Here is a 19,848-nt window from a genome sequence, read left to right as displayed (position 1 = left end):
TTGACATGTGTTTTGGAACATCTGAAAATCGAAAGATGAATTAAAATTGTGGGACTGGGGGAGTAAATATATATCTAACTAATAGTGCATACTAAACAACTTTTTGTTTCTTTTCAGTTTTCTTATGAGAAATTAGTAAGTCTTCGTGGATCACATGAATCCCCATATACTTATTGACTTATCTTAAAAAGATCCCTTAAACTGACATATACACAGTTCCAAGATCACAAAAATCATTGAATGATTTAGGGACGGGATCACGTGGCGTCCAATTCCTTTTCCACCACGTAATCATGTATGACTTACATAAGGTGAATCAACCTTATATGATTAGGCGATGAAAAATTAAGTCGAAAGGAAAAATGAGTCGGAGCACCACTTGGTCGCAGTTTCTTGACACAATCAAGAGGACCAATCACCAAAATCTATCTAATGCACGTATGTGCCTGTCAAATATAATAAATTATCCTTTTTTGATCAAATGTCAAATCTATCATCTGAACCTGCCATTTGACGGGCTTAGGCAAATCTTTGTTATGCGTCATAACATCAGCTTTGACAAGCTAACATGCCTGTTGAAAGAGATGGGTTTTTTTTTTTGGCCATCCAAAGATAGCGGAGTTGATAGATAAATTACAGCCGAGCACTCAACACTTGCCGATTACAATGAGATAGGCGGCAAGCGCAAGCCAAAGGATCTCTTTTGGCTACGGCACTGTTGCTTCGAAACTTATGTGGGTATACATCTTGCGTTTGTTATTTACCCAAAACCGTTCGTCGCTTGTTGTGAATGACTTTTGTACCCGTCTTGTTCACCTTGGAGACGTGATGCAGTAATGAGTATGACCGAGTGTCACAGGCACTCAATCCTCTGGATTTTCAAGGGTCTCCGGGGCGCACCGAACGCCTCTAAGTCATAATCCAGGCGGAGGGAGTTCACTACCTCTTTACCTCTGACTTAAATGTTTGATTCAAATTAAAACCGGCAGCGACCCAACACTTTGAAAGAAGAAAAAGAGAGATAATTTGGTGGCACCACCACATTCCCAATTGGATTAGACCCTTTCTCTTCTGGTGGGGCTTTTAATTGGTAAGCTTCTTGTTTATATCCTCCCGAAGCGATCGCCCATTCTACTCTTGAGCTAGACCTGTCAATGAACCGGATCCAATCCGGATTCGATTCGGAAAATCCGATCCGGATCCGGATTCAATAACGTCAATCCGATAATCCAATAATCCGAATCCGGTAATTCAATACGGATCCGGATCGGATCGGATCGGATTAAATCTGTTATCAATCCGAATCCGAACTTTATTTTTAAAATTTTTTTTAAAAAATAGTTTTTTTTTTTTTTTGAAAAAAAAAATGTTTAAGAAGTTGTATTTTTATTTTTATTTTTATATTTTTTTTCGAAAAAAAATTTGTATTTTTTTGAAAAATATATTATTTTTTTTGCTAAAATTTTTGAAGTAAAAAAAGTTTCCGGATCGGATTCGGATTTTCGGATCGGATCCGGATTACTACTATCGAATTTGAGTCTTATCGAATCCGGATCGGATTGGGTCTTATCGGATCCAGATCCGGTCCATTGACGGGCCTATTTTGAGCAATATGAAACTACATGACCTTAACAAAATACTACCATCAAATCGCATACTCAAATGTTTACTGCCATGATTTCAAATCATACAAACCTACAGGCAGAAGTCGCGCCTTTTTTGGTGGAAGGGCAAAAAGAGTGAGTCTGATAATTGTAGTCAGTAAGAGGTGAACTCTCAAGTCGAATGCACCCTTAAAACTTGCACGGAAGGGCTTTCTAGGATTATATACACACATGAACAAGCGGATACTCAACCACGCTTAAATCCTGAGAGGGAAATTATTAGTCTCAGCAGCAGCACAGAAAAAAGTGTTCGCATAAGATAGAAATATACGGTTAGCGACCAAAAGCTCACACAAGAACGAAGAACACCAGCTAAGCGAAAAACAAGCCAAACATGTGGAGCATTGTAGGCAGATTGGACAAGCTATACACACAGTATTTATGATTTTTTTTTTTGCACTCGTAGATTTCTGAGAACTTTTACGAACAAAAACAATGTACAGAAGTGGGGGGAAGATTTTGTTTAGCTAAGATGAGACATAGTCGACGGATTGGCCCAATTTCAGGTTAAGACAAACAGCCACGCTATATTCATACATACACGTCAGTTGTCGGACGAGAAAATCGGTGGTTACGCCAAAACCTATGTAATCCATGGAGACTATACGTTCAGTGGACCAGCAAAAGAGTCGATTTTCCACCTTACATCAATTTCTTCACGTGCCAGCCGGGTGTGGGAAGCTGAGACCCATTTGCCGTCGGATATGGTCTGGTATCAGCCTGTTGATCAACTCAGGTGAAGCTCCAGCCAGCTGCAAACAGATGGGGGAATCCAAATAACAAGGCGGTTATTATCAACAGTTTTTTCGACTATTTTTACTGGAAAAGACAAATGATTGGAGATTTAATCACATTGCAGAAAAAAAATGTTACCCCACAAACACCAGAGATGGGATAGCTGTATTGCCAACCCCACAACTGGACCCTAAAGCTTACTATACGACTAGAACATTGATAGACATTGGACTTTAGTGCACATGGAATGCGCTGGAATGGCAAAGGGACCATGTGGGCAATCTTCATCTTCATAAAACATGTCCCATGTAGGATTTTTCTTATAAAGGATGGAAGTCTCCCATTACATGCAACGCAGCAATGGAACCCACATATAGATTTTCCACCACAAATACAAAATGTTATTATGGTATCTTAGAATGAATTCCAGTACCTGAGCTATATGCAATTGTTTCCCTTCTAGTTAGCAATATTTGGTGATACACACATGCAGCTTATAAATCTCGTTTAGAGGCTTGCTAATATCTGCATAGGTTGTGCACGTTGTTCACACATGGAAGCACCCCTTTTGGTGATGCAGAATGCAAAAATTTATGAAGTATTAGGAAACTTTCTATTTCAAATAGAACAATAATACAAGCAAACTTCTGAAGCAAGTTTGAAAGGAAAATTCAGAAGGGATAGCCTCACAAAAGACGAAAAGGATATACTTGTCTTGCAGAGAAACGGAAAATGATAATTTTAGTAGTTAGGAATTAGGATGCGTACTTCCTGTTTGAAGTTGAAAAGAGTGGGCAAAGGGCGGCCATTTGGAAGACGAGCATTGGGCTCCCGAAGCTCATCAAAGAAAGGATGAGCACATGCTTCCAACTGCAGCACAAAAAAACAACAACAAAACAAACGAAAGCACTCAAAATACAGTACTGCAGTTAACCAAACATATTGAAGCTAAATCAGTTAGAATACTTGTGAAGGAATGCCAATTTTACAACAGCCTAATGGTACGGAAAAATTCGGAATCTTCCCAGTTTCTAGGCAATCAGAATTGGTTTCGGGCAATATTGTGCTTCCTTGGAGACAAAATTGAGAAAACTCCACAAATATGAAGAAGCTAAACTCACTGCAGTGCAACGCAGACTTGGTGAGTATTGAAGCAGCCGTGAAGCAAGATCAATTGCTTCAGGAGGCATCCGCTTTTGGAAAACCTGAAACACAGAACTTCATGATCAGATTCCAAAGATAAGCAGGCTGGATAACCGCAAATATTTCAACATATCAGAAAAGAAACAGAAAACTGTATACCTTGTGCCAAGGGTGAGCTTTAATCTGAGGAAACCTAAAATCCGTATAATTTGGATTCATGCATCGAATTTCTTCACGAGTTGGAGTGCCAAGAACCTGTAGAAAGTTCTAGATCAAGTTCCCATACGACTAAGAGTTAAGATCCATAGAAAAATGAAAGACAACGAAATGCACCTTGATAATCTCCACAAGCTGGTCCACTGCATTTTCTCCCGGAAACAACGGCTATGGTAAAATTTGGAATGTGAAGTAAGCAAAACATATTGGACTATACAACTGACATACTTCTCACAAAAAAATGTTAACACTAAGGATGATAAGGAAGTCACAAACCTGCCCCAGTAGAAGCTCCGCAAGTACACAACCAGCTGACCATATATCAATTGATGTTGTATATTCTGTTGCTCCAAATATGAGTTCTGGAGCACGGTAGTAACGAGAGCAAATGTATGATATGTTTGCTTCACCCTTGACCTGATTACAAAAGAACTTGCACTTCAGGAAAAAAACTGCAGGTTGTCAAGAAAAAAAAGGGGAAGGAACACACCTCACAACACAAATTATACAGGTAATGTTCGCATTAAATGCATAACAATGTATGGGAAAGAGTGAGAAACAACAATCAATAAATTGCAAAAAGCAATCTGCCTCCCCAGTACCTTCCAGAGCAGAGGTCAGAGGAAGAAACAGTCAATTCTCAAAAGATCATAGTTATCTCAATGCATGATTATATCAATGCTATGTGTTAAAGCATCCAACTCAAAACCAATTGGCAATGAGTGGAGAGGCCGCCTAGGCTCTTATATTAGTTTTGGAGGTAAAAATTAACCAATGTGGGATAAGCCCTAGCACTCCCCCGCCGGGCGACCCCTGACCTGGATGCGGAGAGGTAAACAAAGAATATAATTAACAAAGGAATCACAACAAACAATGAAACAAGCTGCGCTTAAGGTTCAAAGAACGGGGCAATCAATCAAGAGTCTTCTCCAAAAACCTCCGAAAGCCTAGCTCTGATACCATGTTAAAGCATCCAACTCAATACCAATTTGCAATAAGCAGAGAGGCCGCTCAGGCTCATATACTAGTTTTGGAGGTTATACTTAACCAATGCGGGACAAGCTCTAGCACTATGAATGGATCACAATGGAGCTTCACTACTAACACACAAGAAGACATACATGCAATTAGTTATGAATATGACTCAAATACCAATTGCATAAGTGAATTATTCGGCTCATTCATACAAAAGAGGAAATAGTCGAGACAAAAATGCTGAAGACCGGCAACGGAAGTCAGCACGTGGAAAAGTAGAACAGGAAAATAAAAAAGGATTACAAGAGGTAGAATATGTGAGAGAGAGAGAGAGAGAGAGAGAGAGAGAGAGAGCAATCATCTCATAAAATTAGGTCCTATATTCTGTTTAGGAGCAATAAATACAAACCGTGCTACACACACAGCAGATCTGTGCACAGATTTTGTTGTGGGGCCCACCACGGGTCCCACACAAATCATCCGAGCCGTTCATTAAATGTAAAACATTTTTTCAAGGGTCCCCGTAAAAAATAAGCTCAATCCGATACCTATAGGTGCTTCATCCAACCATCTAATTTTTCATTCAGATTTCCGGATAATGAAAAGTTATATGGTTGGATCGAGCACCTATAGGTATCGGATTGAGCTTATTTTTTACAAGAACCCTTGAAAAAATGCTTTACATTTAATGAACGGCTCGGATGATTTGTGTGGGACCCGTGGTGGGCCCCACAACAAAATTTGTGCACAGATCTGCTGTGTGTGTAGACTTTTTGAAACCCAAATTTGTCACTGTTTATGACAACTACAGTAAGCAGAGAGTATCATGCAACCTTACATAACTTAGAACATGGTTCAACTTCTATATATTGTAAAATCATTTCCAAAATACAACTCACAAGCACCAAAAAAAAAAAAAAAAACTCAATATACAATTAATTGGGTAAAGAATATCTATCTGATACCCGAGATATAACAAACAGAGCATACCAGAACTTTTGCACTTCCAAAGTCACAAAGCTTGACCTGATGGGTGAGAGGATCAACCTGCAGATAAAGATATGTTCAGAAACTTCAGATAAATGCACCACCTTATCCAAAAAAGCAAATATAGGGCAACTTACTAGCAGATTTTGAGGTTTGACGTCTCTGTGGCAAATCCCAGGAACAGTATGAATAAAAGCCAGCCCCCTGAATATCTGGAAATCATTTTTAACCTTTATCATGCTCAGTAAAATTTTAGGATAAAAAAACCAAAGGAAAACAATGGGAAAAAAACATTCAGACCTGGTATGTATAAAGTTTGACATAGATGAGTGACATCCTCTGATGTGCATCACTGTAAGGCTTAAGTACTCGGTACATAGTCTCAGGGACATATTCCATGACCAAATTCAAGAAAAGCTCATCTTTAGTTGTTGTAGAAAAGAAGCAGTGCTTCAAAGATACCACATTTGGGTGATCCATCAAGCGCATTAACTGCAGCTCCCGATTTTTGTACCGCCTGTCTTGTAAAACCTTCTTTATGGCCACAGTCTCTCCAGTTTCCAAGCATTTAGCCTTGATGACATTGACGTTAATAATGTAATAGGACAAACATGTAACAGAAGTCCTTAAAAATCCCAGAATTTTAGTACCTGAAAAACAACTCCAAATGACCCAGTACCCACTACTCGCTCCGCCATGTAACTAATGGTCTGTTAAAAAGACATTTAAGAATAACAAATTAGCTTTCTAAATTGGATCAATTATCTTTCTACAGGAAGAAATAACCTCTCAATTAAAAATCAAAAGCAACAACTTGATGAATCTCCTCCCATATAACTTGATCTTTTAGCTTTTTTGTTACTATTATTATTACTATTATTTTAATGCGGCGATGCTTAGGACTGAAGGTGGCAGGTCTATCAGCAAAACAACTTCTTTCCTTGATAGCAGATAGATGCTTAAACATACAAACCCTACCTAGAATTAACAGAAAATATCATTTCATGCCTAAAAAGAAACCAAAATAAGCATCTTATTACTTGTCAACAGGAATAAGCGGTAGGACTGGAGTATAAAGTTTTGCCCTTACCTGTTTCGGTTCACCATTTTTGCCTCCAATAGTAGTGGAAATAATATGACCGGTGACTTGATCATTTCCCGCAATAACGGCAGATGTCATTTCCTGCAGTGCAAAACCAAATTAGATATTTAGCGTACAATCCAAAACTACGATCAAATCCTCTACACCCAAAAACAACGATGATGACAGCAGCTAACTACCCTATCCCTAATATAATTAGCATCAAAAGTCGAGCACAATTACCAAAATTGAACAAATAGCTTAAATAGTTACAGATGTCGTTTAAAGAAGAAAAGAGCAAAGATCTAAACGAGACATGGTTAGGAAAAGGATTTATGACAACCAAAACTTTGACAAAAGCATCATATGCAACAAAGCTTGCATTTGAAACAAGGGAATATTCAGAGCATCATATGTCACCAACAGCATCAAGCAAACTAGGAAGTCTTTGGGAAGCACACCCACCCAAGGAAAAGGGAAGGAGGCAAAAAAGTAACTGCAATTCTATTACCAGAGTTAGAGAAAGAATGTTGGGTTTCAATAGCCTGATTCACCACACATTTGTGGTAATCACAGTTAGTAGTTGACGAAACCTACCGCATATATAGTTGTCTATCTAGTACTCTTCTTCTTCGTTGATGATACAGCATAACCTGGGGAGCGCAGCGGACGTAGACAACCTTGCCAAACCACGCACATCATTGTGTGGTGAGTTTCTTGTAATCGATAACTTATTCATGTTATCGCATGTGTTTGGTTCATCTTCAACTTCTAAAACCCATAGACCGAAGACAATCACGCAACTGACAAACAAGCAAAACTTCTTTTTAAAACTACTGGATCAATTGATTACCAATGAAAAGAAACCGGTATTAGCTTAGTCATGTAATCCGAGCCCTCCGCCTCAGCTATCAATCCTCGCTCTTGCAAATTTAGTACTTTGCAACGTTTTTAAAACAACCTTTCACGTTATGTGACTTAGGGTACCAGCACAGTATTACAGTAACGAGACCACTACATGTACGGAAATAGAAAAAATCTAGGAATCAACAAACACAACTAGGAGAGGGGACTGAAAAACATCAAAGCTAAACTAGCAGAGTTGTACGCATGTAGCCCCCAAAACACCTCACAAATCAAATAAACAAGCAAGACAAAGGCAAAGCCCGTCCGATCGCCGGGAAAAACTCCGTGCATTACTTCTGGCGACCTCCCACCGATCTCCGTCGACGAAATAGAGCGTGAGAAACGGCGAGATCGTGGAGAAAATCGAAGGTTTCGAGCTAGATCGAGTGAGAAGAAGAGCAGACTGAGCTGGGGCGACTCAACGACTAACTCTGAGGGATAAGAATACGAGAGAGAGAGAGAGAGAGGGAGTAGTAGAAGTAGAACCTTGTCGGAGTCCATATCCGGCGGCCGGCGAGGAGGAGGGGCGAGCTTCGGAGGGTCGTGGTGGTCTGGAGGATGGCGAGGTCCCAGCTGCAACGAGGCCATGTGCTACACAGCTTTACTCTCTCTCTCTCTCTCTCTCTCTCTAAATACTCCTACTATTATACAGTATTTCATCTGTCTACATTTTCTCTCACTATATCTATCCTCACGCTATCGACGGACTATACCGTATGTACGTGATGGATTATAGCTAGAGACGGTGACGACATTTGAGTACCAAAATTTTGGACCATGTGACGAGGCACATCCCCTGATTGGGGCCGTAAACGAACCGAATAACTCGGCTCAGTTTGTATTGATAGAATGTGTTTCAATATACGTAAAATGAGGCACATCTCACCAATGGGACAGTAAACTAACCGAGCAGCTCGGCTTAGCCCGTTCAGCAAACAAGTCGAGCTCGAGTTTTGGGTTCGTTCGACAAAAACTCGGCTCGTTAAAAGAGGCTCAGCTTAATTAAAAAAACTTATTTAGTAAGTGACTAAGCTCGATCGGATCGAGCTCAAGTTTTGGACTCGTTTAGTAAACAAGCCGAGCTCGACAAAACTCGACTCGAATTGGCTCGGTTACAGTCCAGCCACCAATACATTTGTAACACATCACATGGTACCTTAAACTTGATGTATAGTCAAATGTGATCACCAAAGTATTATTGATAATACTCTAGCACATAAGCACGAATTTGTTTTAAAAATTTCTTTACACCAATTTAAAGATTCCATTGAGAAGAAAAAATTGGTGTAAATTTTCTCCAAACTAATTTCTCATAAAAGGTTATCTTTTATGCGGGGAAAAGCACGATTCTCCAAAAGGTGCAAACACCAAACAATACGACGGAGGGAGTATATGTAAATTGATATCCGTTATATATGTACTAAAATATTACTAATTTGTTTGGCATTTAGCAATATGTGTCTATTATCCATCATCTAAGTGAAAGTTGGTTAGCAGTATCCTTTTTTGATAACTCAATGACCGAGTTAGCTTATGGAGAGCTTATTAATTTTTGGAGAACTAATCTCATCGGCTATTAGCGGGAGTTCCAATTAAAATCAAGGTAGAGATTCGTATGAAGTATGAACTGATCCAAAAAAACTGATAGCATGTTAGAGATTTCGGAAACTCAGCTTCAACTTGAGAGGGAGCAAACCCCTGAGTTTGTCTTGACCACCCGGACCACGCGGGTACGGTTAAACACAAATATCATCTGGCCAATAGGGTGGTGCCTCGTCAGTGTTTTTGAGAGTAGTTAATAGAGATATACTAATTGGGACGATTAACTTAATTGTTTCTTCACTCCATATCATTATACGGGCGTCGTAAACAATTAAACCCACTCCGGCCTTTCTGGCCAGCTAGTTGAAAACCGTTTAACAATTAACTAATTTTGTAATTTAGTTAATCTAATTTAGATTAACCTCCAATTAGATAATGAATTTTCGATCTATTTGTTCTCGTGAGCTGGATTTGATGGCCTAGCTCCTATTATGAACTGGTATTTATTTAAAAGGACACAATTACTTCCCTGCAATCCCGTACGTTTAGGGATTGCGAAACGCAGTTTGCCGACCTCGGATCTGTACTCGATAATCTAAGTCGTTCATCTTGTAGGCCTCGTCGGACAGAATGTAATCGCTATAATTCAGTCTGATCGGACATGTGCGACTACCTCTTTGGGACACTTTTATTTAGAAAAATAGATAAGTCTACTAAATTTTTTGCATGACTAAAGTATTCCGACAGTATAGTTCTAGTTATGGGTGTTCAATCAACTTGAATTTTCATGCGGACGTTCTATTTGATGAGTCCTGCGTACTAGACGGATGACTCTAATCATCGAGTAAAGATCCAGAAGCGACGAACTGCGGTGCAATCCTAAACGGGACTACAGAGAAGCGTTAATCTAAATTACTCGATTTGGACTTGTAATCGGCTCAGTTAAAATGCATTTAAAATAAGGTTGAAGATTCATAACTCAAATTTAACACATTAGGTTAACAAGGCTCCTTTAAGCTCATGTAATTAGTCACAATAGTTGACATGTATGTCACTTTCATTACTTTGTGTGTCTTAAATCTATAGTATCTAATTTATAAAGCTTTTCACATGTCATATGGATCTCATTTAATAATTTCAATCAATTCTATTCGAAGAAATTATTTAAGTGATAAAAAATATTACAAATTTTGAGCATACTACAAACTCTCTATGTCTAAGTGTCACATCCCATCCTGGCGTGATCTAGACCCCCTCCCTGCCTATTACTATGTCAATTTCGACATTCGTGCTACTCAAAATTTATCATATTTTTTTTATCACTTTTAAAAGGACACCCATGCGATTACCTATTCAAATACATACATGAAGAAAACAATAATGTTAGGGCTACAAACACCCGTGTCTAAGTGTCACATTCTATCCTGGCGTGATCTAGACCCACACAGAGTGGCATGACACATTACAACGTATTCACCTACTAGGAATATCCGTGTCTAGCCATGCACGTAAGTTAAGAAAATATGTAGGACTTGCAAGGGAAACAAAAGTTAGGTTATTAAACATAAAATCCAACTGCAAGCTGATCAGGTTAGGGTTACACTATCCTAGTTCAATCACTCCATATTCTCAAACCAATATTTTCACATAGAATTGCACTACAAATGCTAAATGGCATATGAGATGATCGAAATGTCAGATGAGCTGCACGTGCATGTTAATACAAATCTTCTTTTCTTTTCTTTTTTGATCGGCATGATAAAACGAATTTTACATCTCCTCCCTCGTAAGTATATTTTGTAATAGATGGTAATATTGGTTTTGAATTTCATCTTCCTTTTTCCCATGTAGCTTTGCTTAGCTAAAAGCCTACATGCACCACAAACAGTGGTGGAGACAGTGAGTGACCCTCGCTGTAATTTTTAATAATTTCAGTTTCACCCCCAAATTATAAAGGCCATGATAAAATGTATTAAAAAATTATACATATTTTTTCTGTTATAACACTTGCATCTCTAATAATTTTTGTCAAGTTTCCAAAAAAGATTTTCTTTTATGTATTTATTTTTCCTAAAGACTCGTTATCTATATGCCTATTGCAGCAAATTTTACGTTTTAAGTTCTTTGTTGTTATATTATGGTTGTTTACTGTAAGTTAAAAATAGAAAATTCTAAGGCTAATTAAGTTCAGCTTGTTAGTGTAGTGAGTACGTGGTTTTAGACTTTTTGTTTTTTTTAGAGCTTGATCTGTAAATTATCTATGAAAAACTAGATTTATTGTTATTAACATTGTAAATTAATTTGCACCTTTTTGAACAAACTACATTTGTCTTAACAATAATGAACGGTAAACCCTGACTATCCAATCAGTTTGATTTTTCATCAATATATAATCAACCTGATTTTTTTAAATAAGGATTTACACATCGAACATGATGAAATCAACGACTCGAATCGTCAAGAAAACAGTGATGAATCTCATTTTACGTCACATGAAAGATCTTCACATGGGAGGGTAAGAGGATCCTCTCTCAACATAAAACGATCGATTTTTATTTTCTGTCACGCGAGATATAGTAACTTGTCGTCAATGCATGGATTTCCTACTTCTCCGTTCGAAGAAACAATGACATATTTGCCCTCATGCAATAGCTAGGAGACCCCACATGGGAAGAAGTTCCACTAGGCCGGAGAGGTGCAACAACAACCAGCCAAATCACAACAAACACCCAAATCCCCTCTCCCCATTCTCCGGCCTCTCTACCCTCACCTTCCCCTCCACTGCCAAAGGCCTAACCGCCCACCACATGACGGCCCTCTTCGGTGCCACACCACCGGCTTTGCCTGCTGCTCCACTTTCTATTTGCACCCGCATTTACGACACCGCCATCAACCCCGACTTTGCAATCCCCTGGTGTAAGACTTGTCTCACATCGCTCATCTAAGTCACCAAAACTTGATTAATATATTTAGAGGTTACTCCACCTATTACCAATTGGTTTTAGTTTGGAAACCCTCCAAGAAATCTAACAGCTGGCAGAGATCCACGTACCCCACCTTCGTCAACGGCTCCTCCGGTGACGCCTGATTGGCTCCACTTGATATACAAACTCTGAACCGGTTCGGAAGCGACTATATAAGTCGTTACAGTGAGAGAAAATGTAGACAGATGTATACAGTTTAATTGTGTACCTATATGTACTATGTAGCGCTTAATTAGACAATTTTAAATCTAAGTGTTATTGTGAAAACAAAAACAATGTATGTATTGGGATCGTTTAAAATTATGGAAGAGAAAGTAATGAAAGGGCATGATCCAAAATATATCTTGTTATTACCTTTTAATAATTCTTGTCTTTTTCTTTTTTTTTTTCCCCCAGATCATGATAGGTATTTTATCTATGAAAATAACATCAGATTTAGCGCCCGATTGGAAATTAGTAGTATCTTTTTGACCGAGCAACATTTGTCTTCTTAAGAGAAATAAACCCCATTGCTCTTAAAAAAATATGATATTTGTCGACTAATTAATTTTCCTCAATGTCCAAATCATCGTGATTAATTAGTTTGTAACACATGAATTTACTCATCGAACTTGACGATATGAATGACTTCAATTGTCAAAGAAAACCTTGATGAATATTATTTTACGTCACGTGAGAGATCTTCACATGAGAGGATCCTATCTCGACATAAATTATCTATCATTGTGATAGGACGTTAAAAGCTTATAATAAGTATGTATATATATATATATATATATATATATATATATATATATATATATATGTTGGATCATGCACTTTCATTAGTTTTTCTTTCACGATTGTTTAAACGATCCCAACACATACCTGGTTTTTGTTTTCACAATAACACTTAGGTTATATTTGGTTCGATGGAATGGAATTGACAATGGAATAGAATTCAAGTTGGAATGATTAATTGGAGGAAATGAGATTGGAATATCCATTTTCATTCCCAAGTTTGGTTATGCTTAGGAATAGTCATTTTCATTGGCAATGCATGGAATGGTGTGGTAATAATTTTTTTTGGTGTGACAATAGTAATTTTTGGAATGACAATAGTAATTTTAGTGTGACAATAGTAATTTTTGGAATGACAATAGTAATTTTTGGTATGACAATAATAATTTTGGAGTGCCAGTAGTAATTTTTGGTGTGACACTAGTGAATCTTGGAGTGACACTAGTAATTTTTGTGTGACAAAGAAATGGAATGACAATTTCTTTGTTTTTTTAATGGAATAACAATTCTTATACTAAGGTGAATAGTAATTCCATATAGAATGATCATTCCATCATTTAATGGTGAACCAAACATAAGAATAAGTATGTCATTAGAATGACCACCCCGGCCTTAAGTAATTATATATACAAGTTTACCAAGTAATTTGGTTGAGCTTAATTAGATAAACTTCAAATTATATAACGCACTTTCAATCTAGTAGTTGTTTTCGTGGGCTGGATTAGATAACCTCCTAGCTAGTATGAGCTGGTTACTTAAACTAATCAAATTTGCTCAAAATTGACTTGTTATCGACTCGGTTGAAATGCATTTCATAAAAATCAAGCGCATGTGATTAGTCATTATGGTTGACACGGACTCGTTCGCCAACATATACTCTCTTACACAATAGTGTACATCATTTTCACTATTTCGAATCTCTTAAAACGTAATCTATATATATGTTTATTTTCATAAATCTTTTGCTATGTAATATGAATCTTTCTTGTTTGATAAGTTTTCGGGAAGATACTTCTTAGGAACGCTCTTCCTTCCCTCTTCTTTCTCTCTCTACAACGTTAGCTCCTAGGGTTTCTCATGCAACCCACCAAACCACCCCCCACCCATTCTCTCTTCTTATCTTTCCTTTTCCACGAGATCTAGACCCACAGAGAATGGCATGACGTAATATTATGTACTCACCTACTAGGAATATACTTGTCTAGCCAGGACCGGTTCTAGGCACAAGTCCATAAAGCCATGGCTTTGGGCCTCCAAAAAAGTGTCGAAAAGAGGGGCCCCAAAATGTTTAAGTCCATCCATTTACATATTAGGTCCAAAAAAAAAATTGAGTTTTATCCCATCTCTATACAAATGAGGCCTAATTCAAGCCCCGGAAAATTGGTACAACGTGTTTTAATTTCTATCCTCGTTGGCAAAAGATTGGCTTGATATAGGGTCTCTGATTTTTGCAAAATTGGTAAAAACATGTTTTTCTGTCCTTGATTTCTTAGGATTGAGAATGCCCGTTTTTATTGAGTTTTTTTCATGAAATTTCCTTGATTATTGTATGACTTTCTTTATTTTGTGTACAATTCATAAAGAGAGGCGCAATTGGGAATTTTTGATTCTGGCCCGGCCCGGAAATTATTGGGCCGGCACTGTGTCTAGCCATGAATATTGAGCTAAGAAAATGTGATCCCAATAGGACCCGAGCTTGGTTTTTATACATCAATCAATTAAACCGAACGATGTGTATAAGTTGAGGGTCCACAAACCCTCAACAACCCCATAAGTTTAGGATACCCTGCCATAGTTCAACCGTACCAGACTCTGGAATCAATATTTACAAATTATTCTACTAGTACAAATGCTAAATGCGAGCCAATGAGATGAAGGCTCCGTTGGTTTCAATGTAAAATGTTTTTTCAAAAAATAAAGTTCAAACTTCTATTCTCCGATATTAGGTTGATACTTGAAAAATATTTTCAAAAATCGATAAAATAGTAAATATATATATATATATATATATATATATATATATATATATATATATATATATAGAGAGAGAGAGAGAGAGAGAGAGAGAGATCTGAAAATAACGTGGGTCAGGAAAATTTAAGAGTAAGTCATTTAATTTCAAATACAATTATAACTCGACATGCAAATGATGCAATCACTCAAAAGAAAAAAGAAAAAAACAAGAGAAAGCTGAGCAATCCCGGACCAACGATGCATCTGACATTTGACAGAAAAAAGAAAAAAAGAAAAATTTCATGTAGCCAAACCCGAGACTTAAATCTCGGTTTTGGTTTGGTTTAGGAGCACTTGAAACATGAATCCCATACAGAATCTCCCTAGAAATACGTTGATTAATTAATTAACCACCCTGCAATTCCTCCTAATCTGCCCATTAATCCCAGTTAGAGGACTAATATTCCCCATTTTCACCATCGCATCGGCAAAATCCCTATAAAAGGCATCCCCATTCCCGCCGTAAGCCCGAACCAGCGCATCCGGCGACCCACCGTTGAACAACTCCTGGTCCGAGTGAAGCAGCCCCCTCCGGTTCACCAAGTTCACGTAGTAGTCGTTCCCGAACCGGTTCGGGGTCTGTATGTCGAGAGGGGCCAGGCTGGCGTCTCCGGAACCGCCGGCGAAGGCGGGGCAGGCGGCTCTCCGGCGGGCGGCGAAGTCGGGGTTGATGTTGGTGTCGTTGTAGATGCGGGCGCGGAAGGTGGCGCAGCGGGCGAAGCCGATGGTGTGGCCGCCCGAGAGCGCGGTCATTTCGCGAGCGGTCAGGCCTTTGGCAGCGAAGCCGGAGACGAGGGCGGAGAGGTTGGCGAACGGGGAGGGGATTTGCGTGTTCGCGGCGGCTTGGCTGGCGGTCGTTGCGTCTCTCCGGCCGAGAGGAACTTCCCATGTGGGCCCTCCTAGCTGTTACATGAAGGTAAAAATAAATAAAATAAAAATGTCATTGTCTTGTTTATTTGCTTTTTCGGTGCTAAAAGTGGTTTTTTTTTATTCAATTTTTTTTGCATTTATTAATTGGAAAATGATAAAGCCACGAAGCATTTTTCTTCTGCCACGACAGGTTATGCAATCTGACTATAGTACCCTCATGCTCCGCAAAATCTGGTACAACCAAGTACAGAGGAGACCCATTTCACCCATTTTTTCCTCCCTGATTGCATCTCTCTCTCTTGTACCAGTATATAGAGGAGACCCATCTCTCTCTCCCTCTCTTGTACCAGTGCAGAGGAGACTCATTTCCTCCTCCCTGATTGCATCTCTCTCTCTCTCCCCAATATGTCATCATCGTCCCACTTAAAAAGGACATGCCATTACATCCATCCATCCACACGCACACATACATATACATATATGTACCCATGGATATCCTCTCTCTTTTTTTCCTGAAAATAACTGGCCTCTTACAATAATAAGAGTTCAACAAATCCAGCATCATCACCACTACACCTTCCTGCCGACTTTTTCTTTTTTCCTTTGCAAGATTCCCATTTTCGTGTGAGGGACATCGAGGAGATCGAGTGATTAGGTCAGGGATTTTTAGGAATTATAACATTGATCTTTCTTGGACGAATATTAGTGACAATTCTATGTTTGTCGAATGAATCGGTCGAATTGGCCCCTAAGAGATCCGGTCCTTGCCTTTCCTGATAGTCTCCACGAAATGGGTATGGATGAGAGCACTGAAATGGATTAGAACAGGAGAAAAAAGTAGTTTGTGTCACCAAGTGGACAGATCAATGGGGGGGGGGGGGGGGGGAGGATAGAGAGAGAGAGAGTGGAGTGTGTAAAGTGTGAAGAACTGAAGAACATCCGAGTAGAGGGTAAAAAAGTCACTCCAGATAAAGAAGTCGTGGCATTAAAGTAAGTTGTCGTGGATTTAGAGGCACCCTATTAATTTTGTGTCAATTTTTTTATGAGTTATTGTGTCGTTAAGATGAGAGAATTCTTAAAAGTAAAAAATTAACATCGAAATCTAAAATCTTTTGAATAAAGATAAAAAAAATTGAAATATTTTTGCCTTTATTAAAAAAAATTGAATTTCAATTGTAATTTTTTATTTTTTAGATTTCTCTTATTATGATAAAGCAATATTAATCCACAAATAAATTGCCGAAAAATTAATATATGCAAAAACAAAAATTAATAAAGACAGAAAAATGATTCAAATGGATTATTTAGCTATACGTCATAATGTCATTGTCTTTGCCGAACACAGAAATACCACACGTGATGGATCCCTCGTTTGACGGAAAAAGAAATTCATTACAGATTTCATTATTCGAGTTGTTTAATTATTTTTTAAAGTCTTTATTTGTATACGTCGTCTAAAAAAATAGAATCAAATTGATTGAAGATTAATATTATTAATTATATTATGCTGAAGAAAGAACATTTGTCTTAAGGAGCGATTAACAGTCAACTCTGACTCCATTAATCTAAAAACACGATTCAATTAAATAATTTTTCATAAATGGTCAATCAACTTGATTTTTGTAAGAACACGTCGAAGTTTACGAATAAATAGATCGAATCGTCAAATAATCTTTTTGCTAATTTTATTTTACGATCACATAAGAAATCACGCAGGAGATCTTCACACGATCAGAGGATCCTCTCAACATATGCATGACGTCATTGTCATACATGGTTAAAATGGACAAGATATATGTTAGATGATATATATTTCCGTTAATTTTGCTTTCACCATTATTTGAGACTTCTTGTTGCTTTCACCATAACAATTTAGATTTAAAATTGTCAAAGTGGTGCACAAGACAGACCTCAAACGCGACTGCACGTAAGGAGGATATTAAGAAAATATAGTCTCACATCACTTGAAACTCGAATGAGTGATCACTTAATAACATGACAAACATCTAACTTCTTTGCTCTTTTTTTTTTTGATCGACAACACTTTCATTCATTACCAATTGATTTTGAGATGGATATAAAGTTTTCACATACACAATAATAGAAAGGACCCGATTTCTCTATTATTAAACTAAAATTGTCTACAATTGCATTACGCTGATTCATGTTGACAATCACTGGTCCAAATTTTGGAGTATAAAGTTCTTGGCGAATAACAAATCTCCACGCTTCTTTTCGAAAGTGGGCCAACGGGTAGGAGAAACGGAGGTTTGAGCTCTAGATAGATTTAGTGTTGCCACCAGGACCAGGAGGAAGCGGGTTTTTGTCGGCCCAAATTACACGGATTACTCTCTACGTTTTAGATTTGAAATGATGAAAAACCGTGACAATAGAAAGGTCTCAAGTTCGACTCTCCCAACAGCGAGCGGTTTGTGGTGGCTCCTATTTAATTACTAGTTGATTTACGCAGTTCACCACATGACATGACATGACATGTAATGTATTTGTTTGTCTGTAACAGTACTCAATGTATAGTACTCACCAAGACAACTCCATCTCTCGCTGCAATGGCAAGAATATCAGCACAAGACACCGTGCTACCACAAGCACCTTCCACGCGGGTTTTAATGGTGTCGATGACTTCGAACCCTCTCACTGAGTTTCGGTTTGGCAATGCATTCTTTTCGCCTGTAAAGGTCGGTGTGTCATCCAGCAGTATCGACGCATCACAGCCCTGGACCAGTCATTGCTTAATTAGTACGAAAAAACTCATTTACCAAAGTAATTCCAAAGACACAAACAACAAATATTACATGATCTAAGCTTTCAATATCTAGTACGTGACCAAGGTGCATGACATCGAGACGGTTTAATTTGATGGTGTGCAGAAATATTTGGTTCGAAAGTGAACGTTAGAAAACTCTTTTGCGTAATTCTATATTTTCACTACTCAGACGCGGATGAATGTGTCTCAACGCATTTTTGTCAATGTGCATGCATGGATCCCACTCGATCTTAACGTCGGAATGAGTGAATGGGTCTCAAGACTCTGTGCATATTATAGTGTGAATCCAACTATTTGGCATTCAGGTTAGTGGCAAAAACAGTGAAAGAGAAGGGTATGGCATCACTAAAACTAGCTACGTACTGTGGGCGCGCGGCAGTACTGTGTGTAATCAATATGTTAGACATGTTCGTGAGTGAGAAATAAACTCCTTATAATTGGAGTGATACCGTGTTACGTGGAGTCCAAAACTAGCTAGCTACTAGCTAGAATCATTTACGAAGAACATGAACAAAAAGAATGGAGGTCGGATATATATATCTCACATTCACAAAGCAATCATGGAAGAACAAGCGGAGGATAGAGGCGCCAATCCGGAGCTCTCGATCAACCGCTTGCCTCATCGCGACACGCACGATGCTTCTGAGGTTAGGGCAAGTTGTGGCGTAGAAATCGGGCGAGAGCTGCGCATTGGCAAGGCATGCAAGCTGCAGTAGTAGTGAAATGACGGAGATCGTAACAACCATGTTGCTAAACGTGGCCATGTATGAGCTTAGAATAGAATTTGGATCAAGTTTAGCTCTTCTAAAACTTCGAAAATATTTATCTAGACGAGTGAATAAGTTGAGCTCTAAAGCTTGTTCTTGTGGATGAGAGATTAGCTTTGCATGTGTGTTCCTTTTATAGAAACCAGAGAGAGAGAGAGAGAGAGAGAGAGAGAGAGAGAGAGAGTTTTAAGTTAAATATTGTTTACTTACAAAGTTTCAAACATTGCTGCTGGAACGCGGTGGGTTAGAGAGTTTACTTTTTCCATTGGAGGAAAAGAGCAAGAAATCTAATTACAGAAGATGAGGACCCCATAAATGGATGAGTTGACTTCATATAAATTCAACAAAAATGTTAGAGGCACATCGGGCGTAGCACACCTCAGCCACACACTTCTCACAT

The 19,848-nt window shown here is 38.4% G+C and overlaps 2 protein-coding genes across 2 annotated transcripts; both read right to left on the bottom strand.

Annotated features, from left to right (window-relative positions):
- Positions 1–2,042: 2,042 nt before the first annotated feature.
- LOC131321754 (shaggy-related protein kinase eta-like) lies at positions 2,043–8,436 on the bottom strand. Its single transcript, XM_058352677.1, has 12 exons — positions 8,194–8,436; positions 6,811–6,903; positions 6,371–6,430; positions 6,021–6,293; positions 5,858–5,932; positions 5,724–5,780; positions 4,035–4,175; positions 3,876–3,926; positions 3,702–3,797; positions 3,521–3,604; positions 3,168–3,269; positions 2,043–2,416 (listed from the first exon to the last, which is right to left on the bottom strand). Exons 1-12 carry the CDS (start codon positions 8,293–8,295, stop codon positions 2,321–2,323), a joined length of 1,230 nt encoding a protein of 409 aa, XP_058208660.1. The 5' UTR covers positions 8,296–8,436; the 3' UTR covers positions 2,043–2,320.
- A 6,785-nt stretch (positions 8,437–15,221) lies between these two features.
- Positions 15,222–19,564, bottom strand: LOC131321752 (peroxidase P7-like). Its single transcript, XM_058352674.1, has 3 exons — positions 19,227–19,564; positions 18,439–18,630; positions 15,222–15,929 (listed from the first exon to the last, which is right to left on the bottom strand). The coding sequence occupies exons 1-3, from the start codon at positions 19,443–19,445 to the stop codon at positions 15,369–15,371; spliced, it is 972 nt and encodes a 323-aa protein (XP_058208657.1). The 5' UTR covers positions 19,446–19,564; the 3' UTR covers positions 15,222–15,368.
- Between the last annotated feature and the right edge of the window lie 284 nt (positions 19,565–19,848).

Source organism: Rhododendron vialii, chromosome 4a (genome assembly GCF_030253575.1).
Source record: "Rhododendron vialii isolate Sample 1 chromosome 4a, ASM3025357v1".
In the NCBI taxonomy this organism is placed as follows: domain Eukaryota; kingdom Viridiplantae; phylum Streptophyta; class Magnoliopsida; order Ericales; family Ericaceae; genus Rhododendron; species Rhododendron vialii.
The sequence above is the reverse complement of the archived record's forward strand: the minus strand, read 5'-3'. Positions and strand labels throughout refer to the sequence as shown.